At 38.0% G+C, this 16,292-nt stretch overlaps 1 protein-coding gene and 1 pseudogene across 1 annotated transcript in view; one reads left to right on the top strand and one right to left on the bottom strand.

The window, feature by feature from the left end:
• Positions 1-16,292, bottom strand: part of GTF2A1L (general transcription factor IIA subunit 1 like) — a 66,588-nt gene that overhangs the window by 37,322 nt on the left and 12,974 nt on the right. Inside the window, exon 4 of the mRNA XM_009184168.3 lies at positions 327-382. Within this exon, the coding sequence (XP_009182432.2) occupies positions 327-382 (56 nt within the window). The remainder of the gene's footprint in view (positions 1-326; positions 383-16,292) is intronic.
• On the top strand, positions 493-10,433 carry LOC103876936 (annotated as a pseudogene).

Raw genomic sequence — 16,292 nt, 5'->3', positions numbered from 1 at the left:
TCCCAGGTTCAAGCGATTCTCATGCCTCAGCCTCCTGAGTAGCTGGGATTATAGGTGCCCGCCACTAGGCCCGGCTAATTTTTGTACTTTTTAGTAGAGACAGGGTTTCGCCAGTTGGCCAAGCTGGTCTCAAACTCCTGATCTCATGTGATCCACCTGCCTCAGCCTCCCAAAGTGTTGGGATTACAAGCATGAGCCACCGCGCCCAGCCACATTTTTTCACTTTCAGCTGGAGGGTAAGAAATTACATCTACGTTCAGCATTTTGCCACCACTCACTAACAGTGGGGCATATCTTTTAAAATATATTTTAAGTAAGCTACATACCAGTTCTGCTGTAGTAAAACTTGGAAGAGTTCTACCAGCAGGAATAACTAATGATGCTGCATAGAAAACAAAATAAATATGCGTTCATTAGAATTTACCAATTTAATAAAATCACTAAATATAGCTTATTTTTAAAAAACATTTTCTATCACTAACAGGTTAAACCATGGTGAATTCTAAACTTCCTGATTCCAAGTGAGGTAAAAAGTAATTATATTTTTTGCAACAACTTCAGATAAAGACTTTACAAATAAACTCCTTTAAGTGCCAAAAGAAAATATCTCATTGTAATCAACCATACTGTACTTTGGAAATCCATAACAAAACACCTAGATTGTCCTTAGTAAGTCAAGGTAGCACTAAATCTCTCTTACAACCCTTCACTGGAGAGAAAAAGTAGTATTTATTAAAGAGGCACATTTCCAAGAGACTATCATATTGAGCATAAATTTGTAACCCAACATAAACCCATTCTAAATTGTATAGGTTCAAAATAAATTCCAATTCATTATTTTATGAAAAGTTATTTACAGTACTTTGGGCAAGTAAGCAAGCACACCTGAATAGTTTTAGGAACAAAAGAATAAGAACATGTCTCCTCAAGTCTCTGCAGTAAAACAGGTACAACTGCTAAAAACAAATCCCCAGATTGACAACTCAACCTACATTAGAGCTACAATCCCATATATCTTTCCTTTATTATCTACCAGTTTTTCTGTGCTAACCAGCCTTTCATTTATAATACATCTCAAAGATTGACCAGCTAGTTGTAAATGTAAACTATCATTTAAAAATAAGTGTAAAGAAAAAATAGTAACTACAGTAGAGGGATCTTAGTTGATCAATGTAATCATATACCTTAGATACTCAAGGTTCATTTTACCTAAACGTGACTAAATATGGTGGTTAGAATGTCATTTTCCCTCATCTTTAATAAAAACACAAACTTTAGCATGTTTATGTGTTAATGTAATATTTATTATGGCTTGTTTTTCACATACTGCATTAAGGAAAATTGCCCCAAAGATCTGTTCCTGACATTAGAATCACTCCATCACATAAAACAACTCATAAACAAACAACTCATAAAAGCTAACATTTTTTTAAACTAACCATTCCTTCCACGTTAAGACAACAGAAGAAAGGCTACAGATTGATGGTTAATGAAGCACAGAATTGTTTTTATCCTCTGTTCATCTATGACTTTGCTTATTAACAGGCATTATCTTAGAAAAGCTAAATTAGAAAGAATTGAACTGGCAGGAACACAATGGTATTAGTCTTCATTAGCTGAAGTGAGCAAAGCTTAAGCTGCTACAGCTTAAGTAATAGCCTGAGAGGAAACAAAAATCTGTTAACACATTATCTAAAGCAATTAAACAAATTCCTTGAGAAAAAATAGCAACAATCATCCTCTTTTAAATACTTGCAATAAATCCTGTAAGATAATTCTCTATATTTAAATAAATCAAACAGGACTATAAGAGAGTTTTTAAAGTTTCTTTATAGACATTGGAATAAAAGCATTGAACAGTTTTATAATGAAGTTTCATGCAGCTCCTACTTAATTTTGATACTAAACTAACAAGTTATATAATTGAACGTATAAAAATAACTTGTGACCAACCACACTGTACTTTGGAAATCCATAACAAAACACCTAGATTGTCCTTAGTAAGTCAAGGTAGCACTGACTGTCTTATATAAATCATATAAAAATAACAAGTTATTTTTACATGTTCATATTATACCTTTAAATGTATGTGAAACAAATTTTAATATTCAAGATGGTTTTAATAACAAAGTAAGTTTTAAATGAGTATGTATTTTTACTCAAACTAAAAGTGTCATAACTTTGATCTTCACATATATGTTCTAGAAATACTACATTTTTTTAACTTTTAAGTTCAGGGGTACATGTGAAGGTTTGTTCCACAGGTAAATTCATGTCACAGGGGTTTGTTGTACAGATTATTTCATTACCAAGGAATTAAGTCCAGTACCCAGTAGTTATCACCCTCCACCCTTAAGCAGACCCAGTGTCTGTTGTTTCCTTGTGTTCGTGAGTTCTCATCATCTAGCTCCCACTTGTAAGTGAAAACATGCAGTATTTGGTTGTCTTTCCTGCTTTAGTTTGTTGAAGATAATAGCCTCCAGCTTCATCTGTGTTCCCACAAAAGACATGATCTCATTCTTTTTTATGGCTGCATAGTATCCATGGTATACATGTACCACATTCCCTTTATCCAATCTGTCACTGATGAGCATTTAGGTTATTCCCTGTCTCCGCTATTGTGAAAAAATGCTGCAATGAACATTCGCATGCATCTTTATGGTAGAATGCTTTATATTCCTCTGAGTATATACCCAGTAATGGGATTGCTGGGTCAAATAGCAGTTCTGCTTTTAGCTCTTTGAGGAACTGCCATACTGTTTTCCACAATGGCTGAACTAATTTACACTCCCACCAACAGTATATAAGTATTTCCTTTTCTCTGCAACCTCACCAGTATCTACTAGTTTTTTACTTTTTAACAATAGCCATTCGGACTGGTGTGAGATGGTATCTCCTTGTATTTTTGATTTGCATTTCTCTAATGATCAGTAATATTGAGCTTTTTTCCATATGCTTGTTGGCTGCATGCATGTCTTCTTTTGAAAAGTATCTGTTCGTGTCCTTTACCCACTTTTTAATGGGACTGTTTGTTTTTCTCTTGTAAATTTAAGTTTCTTTTGTTTTTCTCTTGTAAATTTAAGTTCCTTATAGATGCTGGATATTAGACCTTTATCAGATGCATAGTTTGAAAATATTTTCTCCCATTCTGTAGGCTGCTTCCTCTGTTGATAGTTTGTTTCACTGTGCAGAAACTCTTAAGTTTAATTAGATCTCACTTGTAAATTTTTGCTTTTCTTGTGATTGCTTTTGGTGTCTTTGTCATGAAATCTTTGCCTGTTCCTATGTCCAAGATGGTATTGCCTAGGTTGTTTTCTAGGGTTTTTACAATTTGGGGTTTTACATTTAAGTCTTTAATACATCTTGAGTTTATTTTTGTATGTGGTACAAGAAAGGGGTCCAGCTTCAGTCTTCTGCATATGGCTATCCAGTTATCCCCGCACCATTTATTGAATTGAGAGTCCTTTCCCCATTGCTTACTTTTGTTGACTTTGTCAAAGGTCAGATGGCTATAGATGTGCAGCCTTACTTCCTGACTCTCTATTCTGTTCCATTGGTCTATGGATCTGTTTTTGTGCCTGTACCATGCTGTTTTGGTTACCATGGCCCTGTAGTATAGTTTTAAGTCAGGTAATGTGATGCCTCCAGCTTTGTCCTTTTTGTTTAGGATTGCCTCGGCTATTCACGCTCTTTGTTAGTTCCATATGAATTTTAAAATAGTGTTTTCCAGTTCTGTGAAGAATTTCATTGGAATTTGATAGGAATAGCATTGAATCTGTACATTGTTTTGGGTAGTATGGCCATTTTAATAATATTGATTCTTCCTATCCATGAGCATGTGATGTTTTCCCATTTGTTTGTGTCTTCTCTGATTTCTTTGAGCAGTGTTTTGTAATTCTCATTGTAAAGAGCTTTCCACAGTGAAACCTCGTCTCTACTAAAAAATACAAAAAACTAGCCGGGCGAGGTGGCAGGCGCCTGTAGTCCCAGCTACTTGGGAGGCTGAGGCAGGAGAATGGCATAAACCCAGGAGGCAGAGCTTGCAGTGAACTGAGATCCGGCCACTGCACTCCAGCCTGGGCAACAGAGCGAGACTCCACCTCAAAAAAAAAAAAAAAAAAAAAAAAAAAAAAAGATCTTTCACCTCCCTGGTTAGCTGTATTGCTAGGTGTTTTATTCTTTTTGTGGCAATGGAATTGCCCTCCTGGTTTGCCTCTCAGCTCGGCTATTGTTGATATATAGGAATGCTAGTGAGTTTTGCACATTGATTTTTGCATCCTAAAACTTTGCTGAAGTTGTTTATTACCTGAAGGAGCTTTTGGCCAAGACTATAGAGTTTTCTACATATAGAGTCATGTCATCTGCAAATAGTGACAGTTTGACTTCGTCTCTTCCTATTTGGATGTCCTTTATTTCTTTGTCTTGCCTGATGGCTCTAGCTAGGACTTCCAATACTATGTTGAATAGGACTGGTGAGAGAGGGCATACTTGTCTTGTGCTGTTTTCAAGGGGAATGCATTCAGCTTTTCCCCATTCAGTATAATGTTGGCTGTAGGTTTGTCATAGATGGCTTGTATTATTTTGAGGTATGTTCCTTCAATACCTAATTTCTTGAGTTTTTAACATGAAAGGCTGTTGAATTTTATCTAAAGCCTTTTCTGCATCTATTGAGATAAGCACTTGGTTTCTGTCTTTAGTTTTGTTTATGTAATGAATCACATTTATTGATTTCAGTGTGTTGAACCAACTTTGCATTCCAGGGATAAAGCCTACTTCATAATGGTGGATTCGCTTTTTGATGTGCTGCTAAATTTGGTTTACAAGTATCAAGTATTTTGTTAAGGATTTTTGCAGCGATGTTCAACAGGAATATTGGCCTGAAGGTTTCTTTTTTGTTGTGTCTCTCCCAGGCTTTGGTATCAGGATGATGCTGGCCTCACAGAATTGGTTGGGGAGGAGTCTTTTCTCCTCAATTTTTTGGAATAGTTTCAGTAAGAATAGTAGCAGCTCTTTTTGTACATCAGGTAGAACTCAGCTGTTTATCCATCACATCTTGGGCTTTTTTTGGTTGGTAGGCTATTTATTACTGATTCAATTTTGGAGTTCCAATAAGGAACTATTCAGGGAATCAATTTCTTCTTGGTTAAGTCTTGGGAGGATGTATCTGTTCAGGAATTTATTCATCTCTTCTAGGCTTTCTAGTTTGTGTGCATAGAGGTGTTTTTCACAATAGTTTCTGATGGTTATTTTCATTTCTGTGGGGTCAGTGGTAACATCCCTTCATTTCTAATTGTGTTTATTTTGATCTTCTCTCTTTATTAGTCTAGTCAGCAGTCTATCTATCTTATTAATTTTTTCAAAAACCAACTCCTGGATTCATTAATCTTCTGAATGGTTTTTTGTGCCTTGATTTCCTTCAGTTCCGCTCTAATTTTGGTCTTCTGCTAGCTTTAGGGCTGATTTGTTCTTGCTTCTCTGATTCTTTCAATTGTGATGTTACATTCTTAATTTGAGATCTCTCTAACTTTTTGATGTGGGCATTTAGTGCTATGAATTTCCCTCTTAACACTGCCTTAGCTGTGTCCCAGAGATTCTGGTGCATTGTACCTTTGTTCTCATTAGAAATAGTAAATTTAACAATAAATTTTAACATAGCAAGAATCCAATTCTACAAACATAATTTAAAGAATGTTGTAATACACTAACATGGCATAACAATATCCACATTCATAAGTGTACTGTTTCTTATTCACCATCAAAAATCCTTTGATACATTGTGGCAGTTATAGTTTTGTGATTCTTGGATCATCTTTGAACCAATCCAAATAAAATTACATGATTCACGAAATACAGAAACAGGTGAATTTCTTCTTTGTGAATACTCATTAGCATAAAAGATGTCTCCTGATGACCAAACAATATTCTAACTCTCAAATCACCTAAAGAACCAACCACATTGCTGAAATTTTCAACACATCTAAGTTGAAGAACAATTGGACATATAGTTTAACACCTATATTTTAAGAGTTTTAATGCTCAAATATGAAAGCCACCACAAAAGTCTCAGTGTCCCTGTTCTTCCCTTCCCTTCCTTCCATCATGACTGATAGTATCATTTCAAAAAGATCATGTGACATGAAGACCAAACACAGAAGCTGACTTGAAGTCCCCTAGAAATAAGGTAATCATAGGGTGACTACACGTCCCAGTTCGCCCAGGACAGTCCCAGTTTACACCTGTTAGTTATTCTGAGGTAATTATTAATAGAATCCCATTTCTCTCTCTCTCAAAACTAGATTATAAATTACATATAGTCACCCTAAGTGCAGAACAACAGTTCTCAGAGTGTAATATACAAACCACTGAGGGTACCTAAGACCATTTTCAGTGTGTTCATAAGGTCAAAACTATTTTCATAATACCAAGACAAAGTATGCCTTTTTCTCATTTAGTATTTGTATTTGGTTTTGTTGACATTTGAACTGATGATGCAAAAGGAATAACAAGTAAAACTGTAGACATCTTAGCATGAATTAAAGTAGTAGCACCAAACCTTGCAAGTGGTCTCTTTATTCTCCATTGCTACTCACCGTTAAAATAACACAACAGACAAAAACAGCATGAACAACCACAAAGATATTTCACTTAAGATAAGAAAGTCCTTTGCATAATCTAAGAATTATTAATTATACTAAATTTCAACTAGCAAGTATACTTCCTTTTAATATTTTATGAGGTGAAATAGAAAGATAAAGCATTTCTGTAGCATACAGAAGTACAAAAAGTACAAGGAAAAGCATTTGTGCCATTGTTTAAGTTGAGAGTTAATATAGCCTTTTTTTTCTAAGGTGGCAGATTAACGCCTGTTAGCAGGCCTCCGCCATTTGGATATAACAAAATAGTAAATAAAGATCAATGGTGTGAGCTTTAATTCAAGAAGGAAAATGGGAATCCACTGGAATCATGCAGGATACTCCAAATCCCAGAGACGAGAATCCCACCAAACAGTCACTGTGATGGCATTTGGCTGATGAAAGTAAGTGAAGTCCCAGTACATGAGAGAGAAAGACAGCCTCCCTCAGTGACTCACCTTTCCACTGGGGATCAGAGCAACTGAGGCTGAGGGAGAATTTTTTTTTTCTCCCAAGCCCTGAAGCTAACCTGGGGAGAGGGCTGGAGACACTGTGAGGGAAAAACACTAGAAGAAGCTGCAGACACTTTCCCAGACATAGGACCAAGCACAGGATGCCATTTTTAATCTGGGTGCGTACAAAGTCAGCCATTCTAAGCAACCCAGCTGCATGGCCATACAAGCATTTTACTCTTGGGCCAGAGACTAGAGCACCTGCTCGGGAGCAGGATAGTAGTCTCCACAGCCTCCACCACTTCTGAGGTGGAAAGCACCTCAGAAGTAGGTACTGGAATTATACTCTTCCCTATTGCAAGCTTGGAGTGGGAGGAGAGCTGCTACCACTGCAGTTTCTCCTGGACAATGAGACTTGCAACCATGGCCAGCTTGGCGATCTGAAACTGAACTGCGTGTGCCATCACTTGGTACCCCTGCCTGTTCCCCTGGGATCGAGGTGAAGTGGGGTCCCCTCTGCTCCACCCTCAGGCAGAAATCCAGGCATTCAGGGCACTCACTTGCCTGAACCAGCAGCCTGAATCACTCATCTTTCATGGACAGAGATCATGGTGCAGCAGGGTCATCTCCACTCCATGCCCAGGCAGATGTCCAGACCTTTGGAGCAGCCACTCACCTTGATTAACAGCCTGACCCACTCCACCCTTCCTGTGCAGAGATCCTGGTGCAAGGGGGCTCTGTCTGCTACACACCTAGGCAGATCTCCAGGTATTCATAGCACCTGCTTGCCTGGTCCAGTAGCCTGAGTCATCCCACCTCTCCTATGCAGAGATCTTGATGCAGGGAGGCCCTCTCCACTCCATGCCCAGACAGATCTCCAGGTATCTGGAGCACTCACTTCCCTGGATTAGAATTTTAGGCTGCCCCCCATCATTGTGCAGAGAACCTGGGGCAAGGAGGTTCTCCAGTTCCATGCCTAGATACACCTCTGGGCACCTGGTGGCTGCCCAGTGGATTCTCCCTCAGCATCAGTTCTTGTACCTGCCACTGAGGGACCTGTAGATGGATGTGCCCAGTCTGGCCCCATTCTTCATGGCCCCTGCCCTCCCACACTGTCCGAGATCAATTCTAAAGAAAAAATCTTAAAGGCAGCTAGAGAAAAAGGTGAGATCATGTACAAAAGGAAACCCTTTAGGCTAAAAGCAGACGTCTCAGCAGAAATCTTACAAGCCAGGACAGACAAGGGGCCTATTTTCAGTATTCTTAATGAAAAGAAATTCCAATCAAGAATTTCATACCCTGTCAAGTTAAGTTTCATAAGCACAGCAGAAATAAAAGCTTTTCCAGACATGCAAGCATTAAAGGAATTAGTTACAACTAGACCACCATTACAAGAGCTCCTTAAGGGAGCTCTAAACATGGAAACAAAAGACCAATGCCAGCTACCATGAAAACACACTTAAGCACACAGACCCTATAAAGTAACCACACAAAAGAAACTACAAAGCAATCAGCTAACAATTTCACGATAGGATCAAAACCTTACATATCAGTCAGAGACAGTGACTCATGCCTGTAATCCCAACACTTTGGGAGGCCGAGGCAGGCAGATCACTTGAGGTAAGGAGTTCATGATCAGCCTGGCAACATGGTGAAACCCTGTCTCTACTAAAAATACAAAAATTAGCCAGGTGTGGTGATGCTCGCCTGCAGTCCCAGCTACTCAGGAAGCTGAGGCAGGAGAATGTCTTGAACCCGGAGACAAAAGTTATAGTGAGCTGAGATTGTGCCACCGCACTCCAGCCTGAGTGACAGAGCAAGACTCCATCTGAATAAAAAAACCCTCACATATCAATATTAACCTTGAATGTAAATGATCTAAACACTCCACTAAAAAGATACAAAGTGGTAAGTTGTATAAAAAACAAGAGGCACGTAATAACACCCATAGGCTCAAAATAAAGGGCTGAAGAGTGATCCACCAAGCAAATAGAAAACAAAAAAGAGCACAGGTCACAATTATTATATCAGACAAAACAGACTTTAAACCAACAACAATAAAAAAAAAATACAAAGAAGGCCATTATATAATGATAAAGCCTTCAATTCAACAAGAAGGCTTAACTATCCTAAATATACACTCATCCAAAATTGGAGCACCCAGAATCACAAACAAGTACTTCTAGACCTACAAAACTCTTATACAGCCACACACACGATAATAGTGGGGGATTTCAACACCCTACTGAAAACATTAGATCATCGAGGCAGAAAACTAACAAAGGAATTCTGAATTTAAACTTGACCAATTGGACCTCATGGACATCTACAGAATACTCCACCCATTGACCACAGAATAATACTCCCATCATCTGCACATGGAACATACTCCACAACCGACCACAGGCTCAGCCATAAAGCAAATCTCAATAAATTCCAAAAAATGAACATCATACCAACCATACTTATGGACCACAGAGGAATAAAAATAGAAATCCCCTTTTCCACCCACTCCTGCCTCCCACCAAGCACTGCTCCAGCTGCATCATGTTCACTCTGATCTCTGGAATCCTGCTAAGCCAGCATCACTGCGTCTCCCTTCAGCCGCCATCATGTTATCTACCCGGACCTTATTAGCCATGATGAGCTGTTCTCCAACATTTACAATATCTGGGAGATTGCAAGCGGTCTGTGCATGTAAGTGGGATGGGGGGTGGGGAGGAAGACGGTCAGTAGGACAGAGGGTGACACTGACAGAAATGCCTCCGCAGAAGGCCCTGAGGGTGAAGGTACCGAAAGCACATTAATCACTTATGTTGATACTGTCATGAACCATCGCTTGCAGGAAACAAACTTCACAAAAGAAGCCTACAAGAAATACATCAAAGATTACATAAAATCAATCAAAGACCAACTTGAAGAACAGAGACCTAAACAGTAAAACCTTTTATGACAGAGGCTGTAGAACAAACCAAGCACATCTTATTAATTTCAACAACTACCAGTTTTTTACTGGTAAAAATGTGAATCCAGATGGCATGGTTGCTCTGCCATGAGGATGGTGTGACCCTGTATATGATTTTATTTAAAGATGGTTTAGAAATGGAAAAATGTTAACCAATTGGCAATTTCTTTAGTTCTATCACCTGTCTTCATAACTGCCTGCCGCCTATCACCCACAGGACACAATGACTTAAGATAAATTAGACTGATGTCATCTCAAGCTCTTCATTTATTTTGACCATTATATATTTGGAGTGGAAGCATTGCTTTTAAGAAAAACATGTCAGCTGGCATGGTGGCTCACACCTGTAATCACAACACTTTGGGAGTCCGAGGTGGGCGGATCACAAGGTCAGGAGTTGGAGACCATCCTGGCCAACATGGTGAAACCCTGTCTCTACTAAAAATACAAAAATTAGCTGGGCCTGGTGGAACATGCCTATAATCCCAGCTACTTGGCAGGCTGAGGCAGGAGAATCGCTTGAACCAGGGAGTCGGAGGTTGCAGCGAGCCAAGATCATGCCACTGCACTTTAGCCTGGTGACAGAGTAAGACACCGTCTCCAAAAAAAAAAAACTTGTCATGTAGGTTGTCTAAAAATAAAATGCACTTAAAGAATCCTTTTTAATTTAATATATGTTTATGCTAAATGCATCCTACAGTGTTCCTGTAGAGGTTAGAGCCCGGTTTTAAGCCACTAATAGGATGAATAAGACTATCAGTAGATAACTTCTATAGAAGGAATTACTTCTGGGACTGGGATATAAAAAAGAATCAAAAGTTTTAATTCTCAGTTGAGTAAAGGAAGAGACCACGCTCATAGCAGTATCAACATCTGAAGTAGGGCCTTTTACATTTTATCACCTACAACAGAAGTAGTTAACTCTGGAAGACATTACCAAAAGAATAAAAACAGACTAATACAGTTGGAAGCAAAAAACAACTAAAACAAAACTATACCAAGATTTCTCCAAATCACACAATTACATGGAAATTTTAAAACTTGCTCCTGAATGACTTTCGGGTAAACAACAAAGTTAAGGCAGAAATCAAAAAATTCTTTGAAATAAATGAAAACAGACACAACACACCAAAAATCTCTGAGATGAAGCAAAAGCAGTGTTAGGAGGAAACTGTATAGTACTAAATGCCTACTACCAAAAGTTGGAAAGATCTCAAATTAACAATTTAACATCACACCTAAAGGAACTAGGAAAACAAGAACTAACCCTAGAGCCAGATGAAAAGAAGTAACTACAATCGGAGTGAGATACAACAAAATTGAGATCCAAAAATCCATATAAAGAATCAATGATTTTCTGACAGTGATCATTAAGGGGGAGAAAAAGAATCAATGAAACCAAAACCTGGTTCTCTGAAAGGATAAACAAAATTGATAGAACACTAACTAGATTAACAAAGGAAAAAAAGGGAAGATTCCAATAAGCACAGTCAGAAATGACAAAGATGACATTACAACCAATCCCACAGAAATACAAAAGATCCTCAGAGACTATTAGAACACCTCTACATACAAAACTAGAAAATCTAGAGGAAACTGATAAATTCCTAGAAACAAAATCTCCCAAGATTGAATCAGGAAGAAATTAAAACTCTGAACAGACCAATATCGAGTTCCAAAATTGAATTAGTAATAAAAAACCTACCACCCAAAAGAAGCCCCAGACCAGACGGACTCACAGCTGAATTCTACCAGATGTTCAAAGCAGTGCTGATACTACTCCAAATATGCTGAAAACTATTCCAAAATGTTGAGAAGGGACTCCTCTCTAACTCATTCTGCGAAACCAGCATCACCCTTATACCAAAACCTGGAAAAGACATGATAAAAAAAAGAAAAGAAAAGAAAAGTACAGGCCAATATCCCTGATGAACATAGAGCAAAAATCCTCAACAAAATACTAGGAAACTGAATTCAGCAGCACATCAAAAGTTAACTCACCACAACTAAATAAGCTTCATTCCTGGGTTGTAAAGTTGGTTTAACACACACAAATCAATAAATATGATTTACTGACAAATACAATAAACAGAATTAAAACATACAAACAGAATTAAAAGCAAAAACCTATGATCATCTCAAAATACATGGAAAAAGCTTTTGGCAAAATCCAACATGACTTCAGGATAAAAGAAAAACCCTCAAGAAACTAGGCACTGAAGGAACATACCTCAAAATAATAGGCACAATCTATGACAAACTTACAGCCAACATCATGCTAAATGGGCAAAAATTGGAAGCATTCTCCCTGAGAACCAGAATAAGACAAGGATGCCCAATCTCACCACTCCTATTCAATATAATACTGGAAGTATAGAGCAATCACTCAAGAGAAAAAGTAAAAGGCATCCAAATAGGAAAAGAAGTCAAACTATCTCTCTTTGCTGATAATATGGTCTTATACCTAGAAAACCCTAAGGACTTCACCAAAAGACTCCTAGAACTAATACATGACTTCAGTTAAGTTTCAGGACACAAAACCAATGTATAAAATTAGTAGCATTTCTTTACACCAACAACGTTCAAGCTGAACGCCAAATCAAGAACACAATCCCATTTACAATAGCCACACGCAAAAATAAAATACCTAGGAACACATCTAATCAAGGAAGGGAACGATCTCTACAAGGAGAACTACAAAACACTGCTGAAAGAAATCAAAGATGACACAAACAAATGGAGAAACACTCAAGCTCATGGAATACAAGAATCAATATCATTAAAATGGCCATACATCCTAAAGCAATCTACAGATTCAATGCTATTCCTATCAAACTACCAATGTCATTTTTCACAGAACTAGAAAAAAACTATTCTAAAATTCATATGCAACCAACAAGGAGCCTGAACAGCCAAAACAATCATAAGCAAAAAAGAATACAGCTGGAAGCTTCATATTACAGAACTTCAACACATACTATAAGGCTATAGTAACCAAATGGCATAGCAACAGTACAAAAACATACATATAGACCAATGAAACAGAATAGAGAACTCCGATATAAAGCCACACACCTACAGCCATCTCATCTTTGACAAAGTCAACAAAAATAAGCAATAGGGAAAGGACTCCCTATTCAATAAATGGTGCTGGGGTAACTGGTAGCCACATGCAGAAGAATGAACTAGACTCCTACCTTTTATCATATACAAAAATTAACTCAAGATGTAACTGGGCAGCTTAACTTCAAAATACATTTTAAAAATTTTCTTTTTCCTTTCCCTTTGGATTCAAGACTTAACCTTGAAGCAAACTACAGAAGCCTTTTCCCTTAGCCTGAAAACAGACTTCATGTCCTTCCCCTTCTCACTGCATATAGTCCCTTCACATTTATCTAACTGTATGCCAATATCTAATTATGTGCCTAGTTAGAAGTTCTAGGGGCTAATCTTGAGACAAACAGACCAAGCCTGGAGACCCAGCTGCAAAACTGCAGTGATAAACTCAAGGCAGCTTGTCCAACACCTCGCCATTGTTGAGATGACTCCAGTCCCCAATCCAGGTAGACTGCAACCCAAGAAAGCCAACAGAACAAGACACACAGACGTTGTACTCAGCAGAATTCTTGCATGCCTTCCATGCCAAGTTTTACCTTTTTAAACCCTTGACTTCCCCCATCAAAATTCAAAGTGATTGCTTTGGACAGGAATCAAGCCACTTCCTCCCTGCCAGCTTTGGAAATAAAGTCACTTTTTTTTTTTTTTTTTTTTTTTTTTTTTTGGGTTTTCTTCTTTTTTCCCTGCCCGGGGTGGAGTGCAATGACATGATCTTGGCTCACTGCAACCTCCACCTCCTGGGTTCAAGCAATTATCCTGCCTCAGCCCCCTGAGCAGCTGGGATTACAGGCACGCGCGACCACGCCTGGCTAATTTTTGTATTTTTAGTAAAGACAGGGTTTCACCATGTTGATCAGGCTGGTCTCAAACTCCTGACCTCATGATCCGCCCACTCGGCCTCCCAAAGTGCTGCGATTACAGGCATGAGCCACCGCGCCCAGCTGCAAAGTCACTTTCTTTCTACCACACCTCCCTCTTGTTAACAAGACTCTGCAAGTAGTGAGTGAATGAACTTGCATTCAGTTACAAAGATAGGTTAAAGATTTAAATGTAAGACCTCAAACTATAAGAATTCTGGAAGAAAACCTAGGAAACACCATTCTAGAAATCGGCCTTGGGAAATTATTTATGACTAAATTCTCAAAGGCAATTGCAACAAAAACAAAATTGACAAGTGAGACCTAATTAAACTATAGAGCTTCTGCACAGCAAAAGAAGCTACCAACAGAGTGAACAGACAACCTACAGGATGGTAGAAAATATTCGCAAACTATTCATCTGACAAAGTTGTAATGTCCAGAATCTATAAGGAACTTAATTCAACAAAAAAATCAAGTAATCCCATTAAAAAGTGGGCAAAAGCCGTGAACAGATGCTTCTCAAAAGACTATATAGAAGTGGCCAATATATGAAAAAATGCTACACATCACTAATCACCAGAGAAATACAAATCAAAACACAAGAAGATACCACCTCACACCAGTCACAATGGCCATTATTAAAAAGTCAAAAAACAACCAATGCTGGCAAGGCTGCAGAGAAAAAAGAACCCTTGTACACTGTTGGTGGGAATGTAAATTTCTTCAGCCACTGTGGAGAGCAGTTTGGAGATTTCTCTAAGAACTTAAAATAGAACTACCGTTTGACCCAGCAATCCCATTGCTGGCTATATATCCAAAAGAAAGAAATCTTTCTACCAAAATGACACACGCACTCCCATGTTCCTCACAGTACTATTCACAATAGCAATGACATGCAACCAACCCAGGTGCCCATCCACAGTGGACTGGATAAAGAAAATGTGGTATATATACACCATGGAACACTATGCACCCATAAAAACAAAGAAATCACGTCCTTTGCAGCAACACAAATGCTGCTGTAGGCTGGTATCCTGAGTGAATTAATGCAGGAACAGAAAAACAAATACCACATATTCTTACTTTCAAATAGAAGCTAAACATTGAGTACCCATGGACATAAAGATGCCAACAAGAGAAAATGGGCACTACAAGAGGGATGAGGGTGAGAGGAAGGTAAAGGCTGAAAAACTAACTATTGGATACAATGCTCAGTACCTGGGGGTACTATGCATTTGTACCGCAAACCTCAGAATCATGCAATATACCCATGTAACAAACCTGTCTGTGTACCCCTGAATCTAGAATAAAAGTTGAAAAGAATTAAAAAAAAAAAATGGCCTCTTCCTTCAAGAAACACCATTTTTACTTGAAAGAATAACTGACAGCAACTATAGTTATTCAACCTGGGTATCTGGCAGACTTTTTTTTAAACATAAACTAAGCATGCCCATCACTTCAAGAAAAACTAACAGCATGTATTTGCCAATGGTAAAACTTAAGTTTTCAAGCAAAAAATTAATTTTGGAAAATTCATATCAACCACAATGGATGAGATGCTTAGTTATATCAACGAATATGATTTTTTATCTTCTATAATGAACAATGTTTCATCTGTATGACAGCAAACCAATATTTTGCAAATAACCAATGTATGCTGTAACATCACACATGTGTTAAAGAGCCATTCAAAGTGCGAGGTATACCAATAAACCCTAATGAAATATTCCAAAAAGTTCCTTGTGGTTCCAGATTCCATCAGGCAGCTAACCTCTCAGAAAGTACCATTTGCTGAGTTTTAGTGTAGTATCAATTATCTGAAAATACTATTAAAATGCTTCCCTTTTTTCCAACTATATATCTGTGGAAGGCTAGATTTTCTTCATATACTTTCACAAAAACAACATATCACAACAGATTGAATTTAGGAACAGATATAAGAAATAAAGACACCGAGGTAGTAATTAAAAACCTCCCAACATAGAAAAGCCCAGAACCAGATGGCTTCAAGGCTGAATTCTACCAAATATTCAAAGAGGATGAACTCAGTAAAGTTGCAGGATACAAAATCAACATAAAAAATCAGTGGCATTTCTGTACACAAATAACTACCTATCCAAAAAAAATCATTAAAAAATCTCATTTACAATAGCATCTTAAAAAATAAAATTCTTAAGAATATATTTAATCAAGAAGGTGAAAGATATGCACACTCTGGGAGGCCAAAGTGGGTGGACTGCTTGAACTCAGGAGTTTGAGACCAGCC

This window comes from Papio anubis, chromosome 14, assembly GCF_008728515.1.
Source record: "Papio anubis isolate 15944 chromosome 14, Panubis1.0, whole genome shotgun sequence".
Classification (NCBI taxonomy): domain Eukaryota; kingdom Metazoa; phylum Chordata; class Mammalia; order Primates; family Cercopithecidae; genus Papio; species Papio anubis.
The sequence above is the reverse complement of the archived record's forward strand: the minus strand, read 5'-3'. Positions and strand labels throughout refer to the sequence as shown.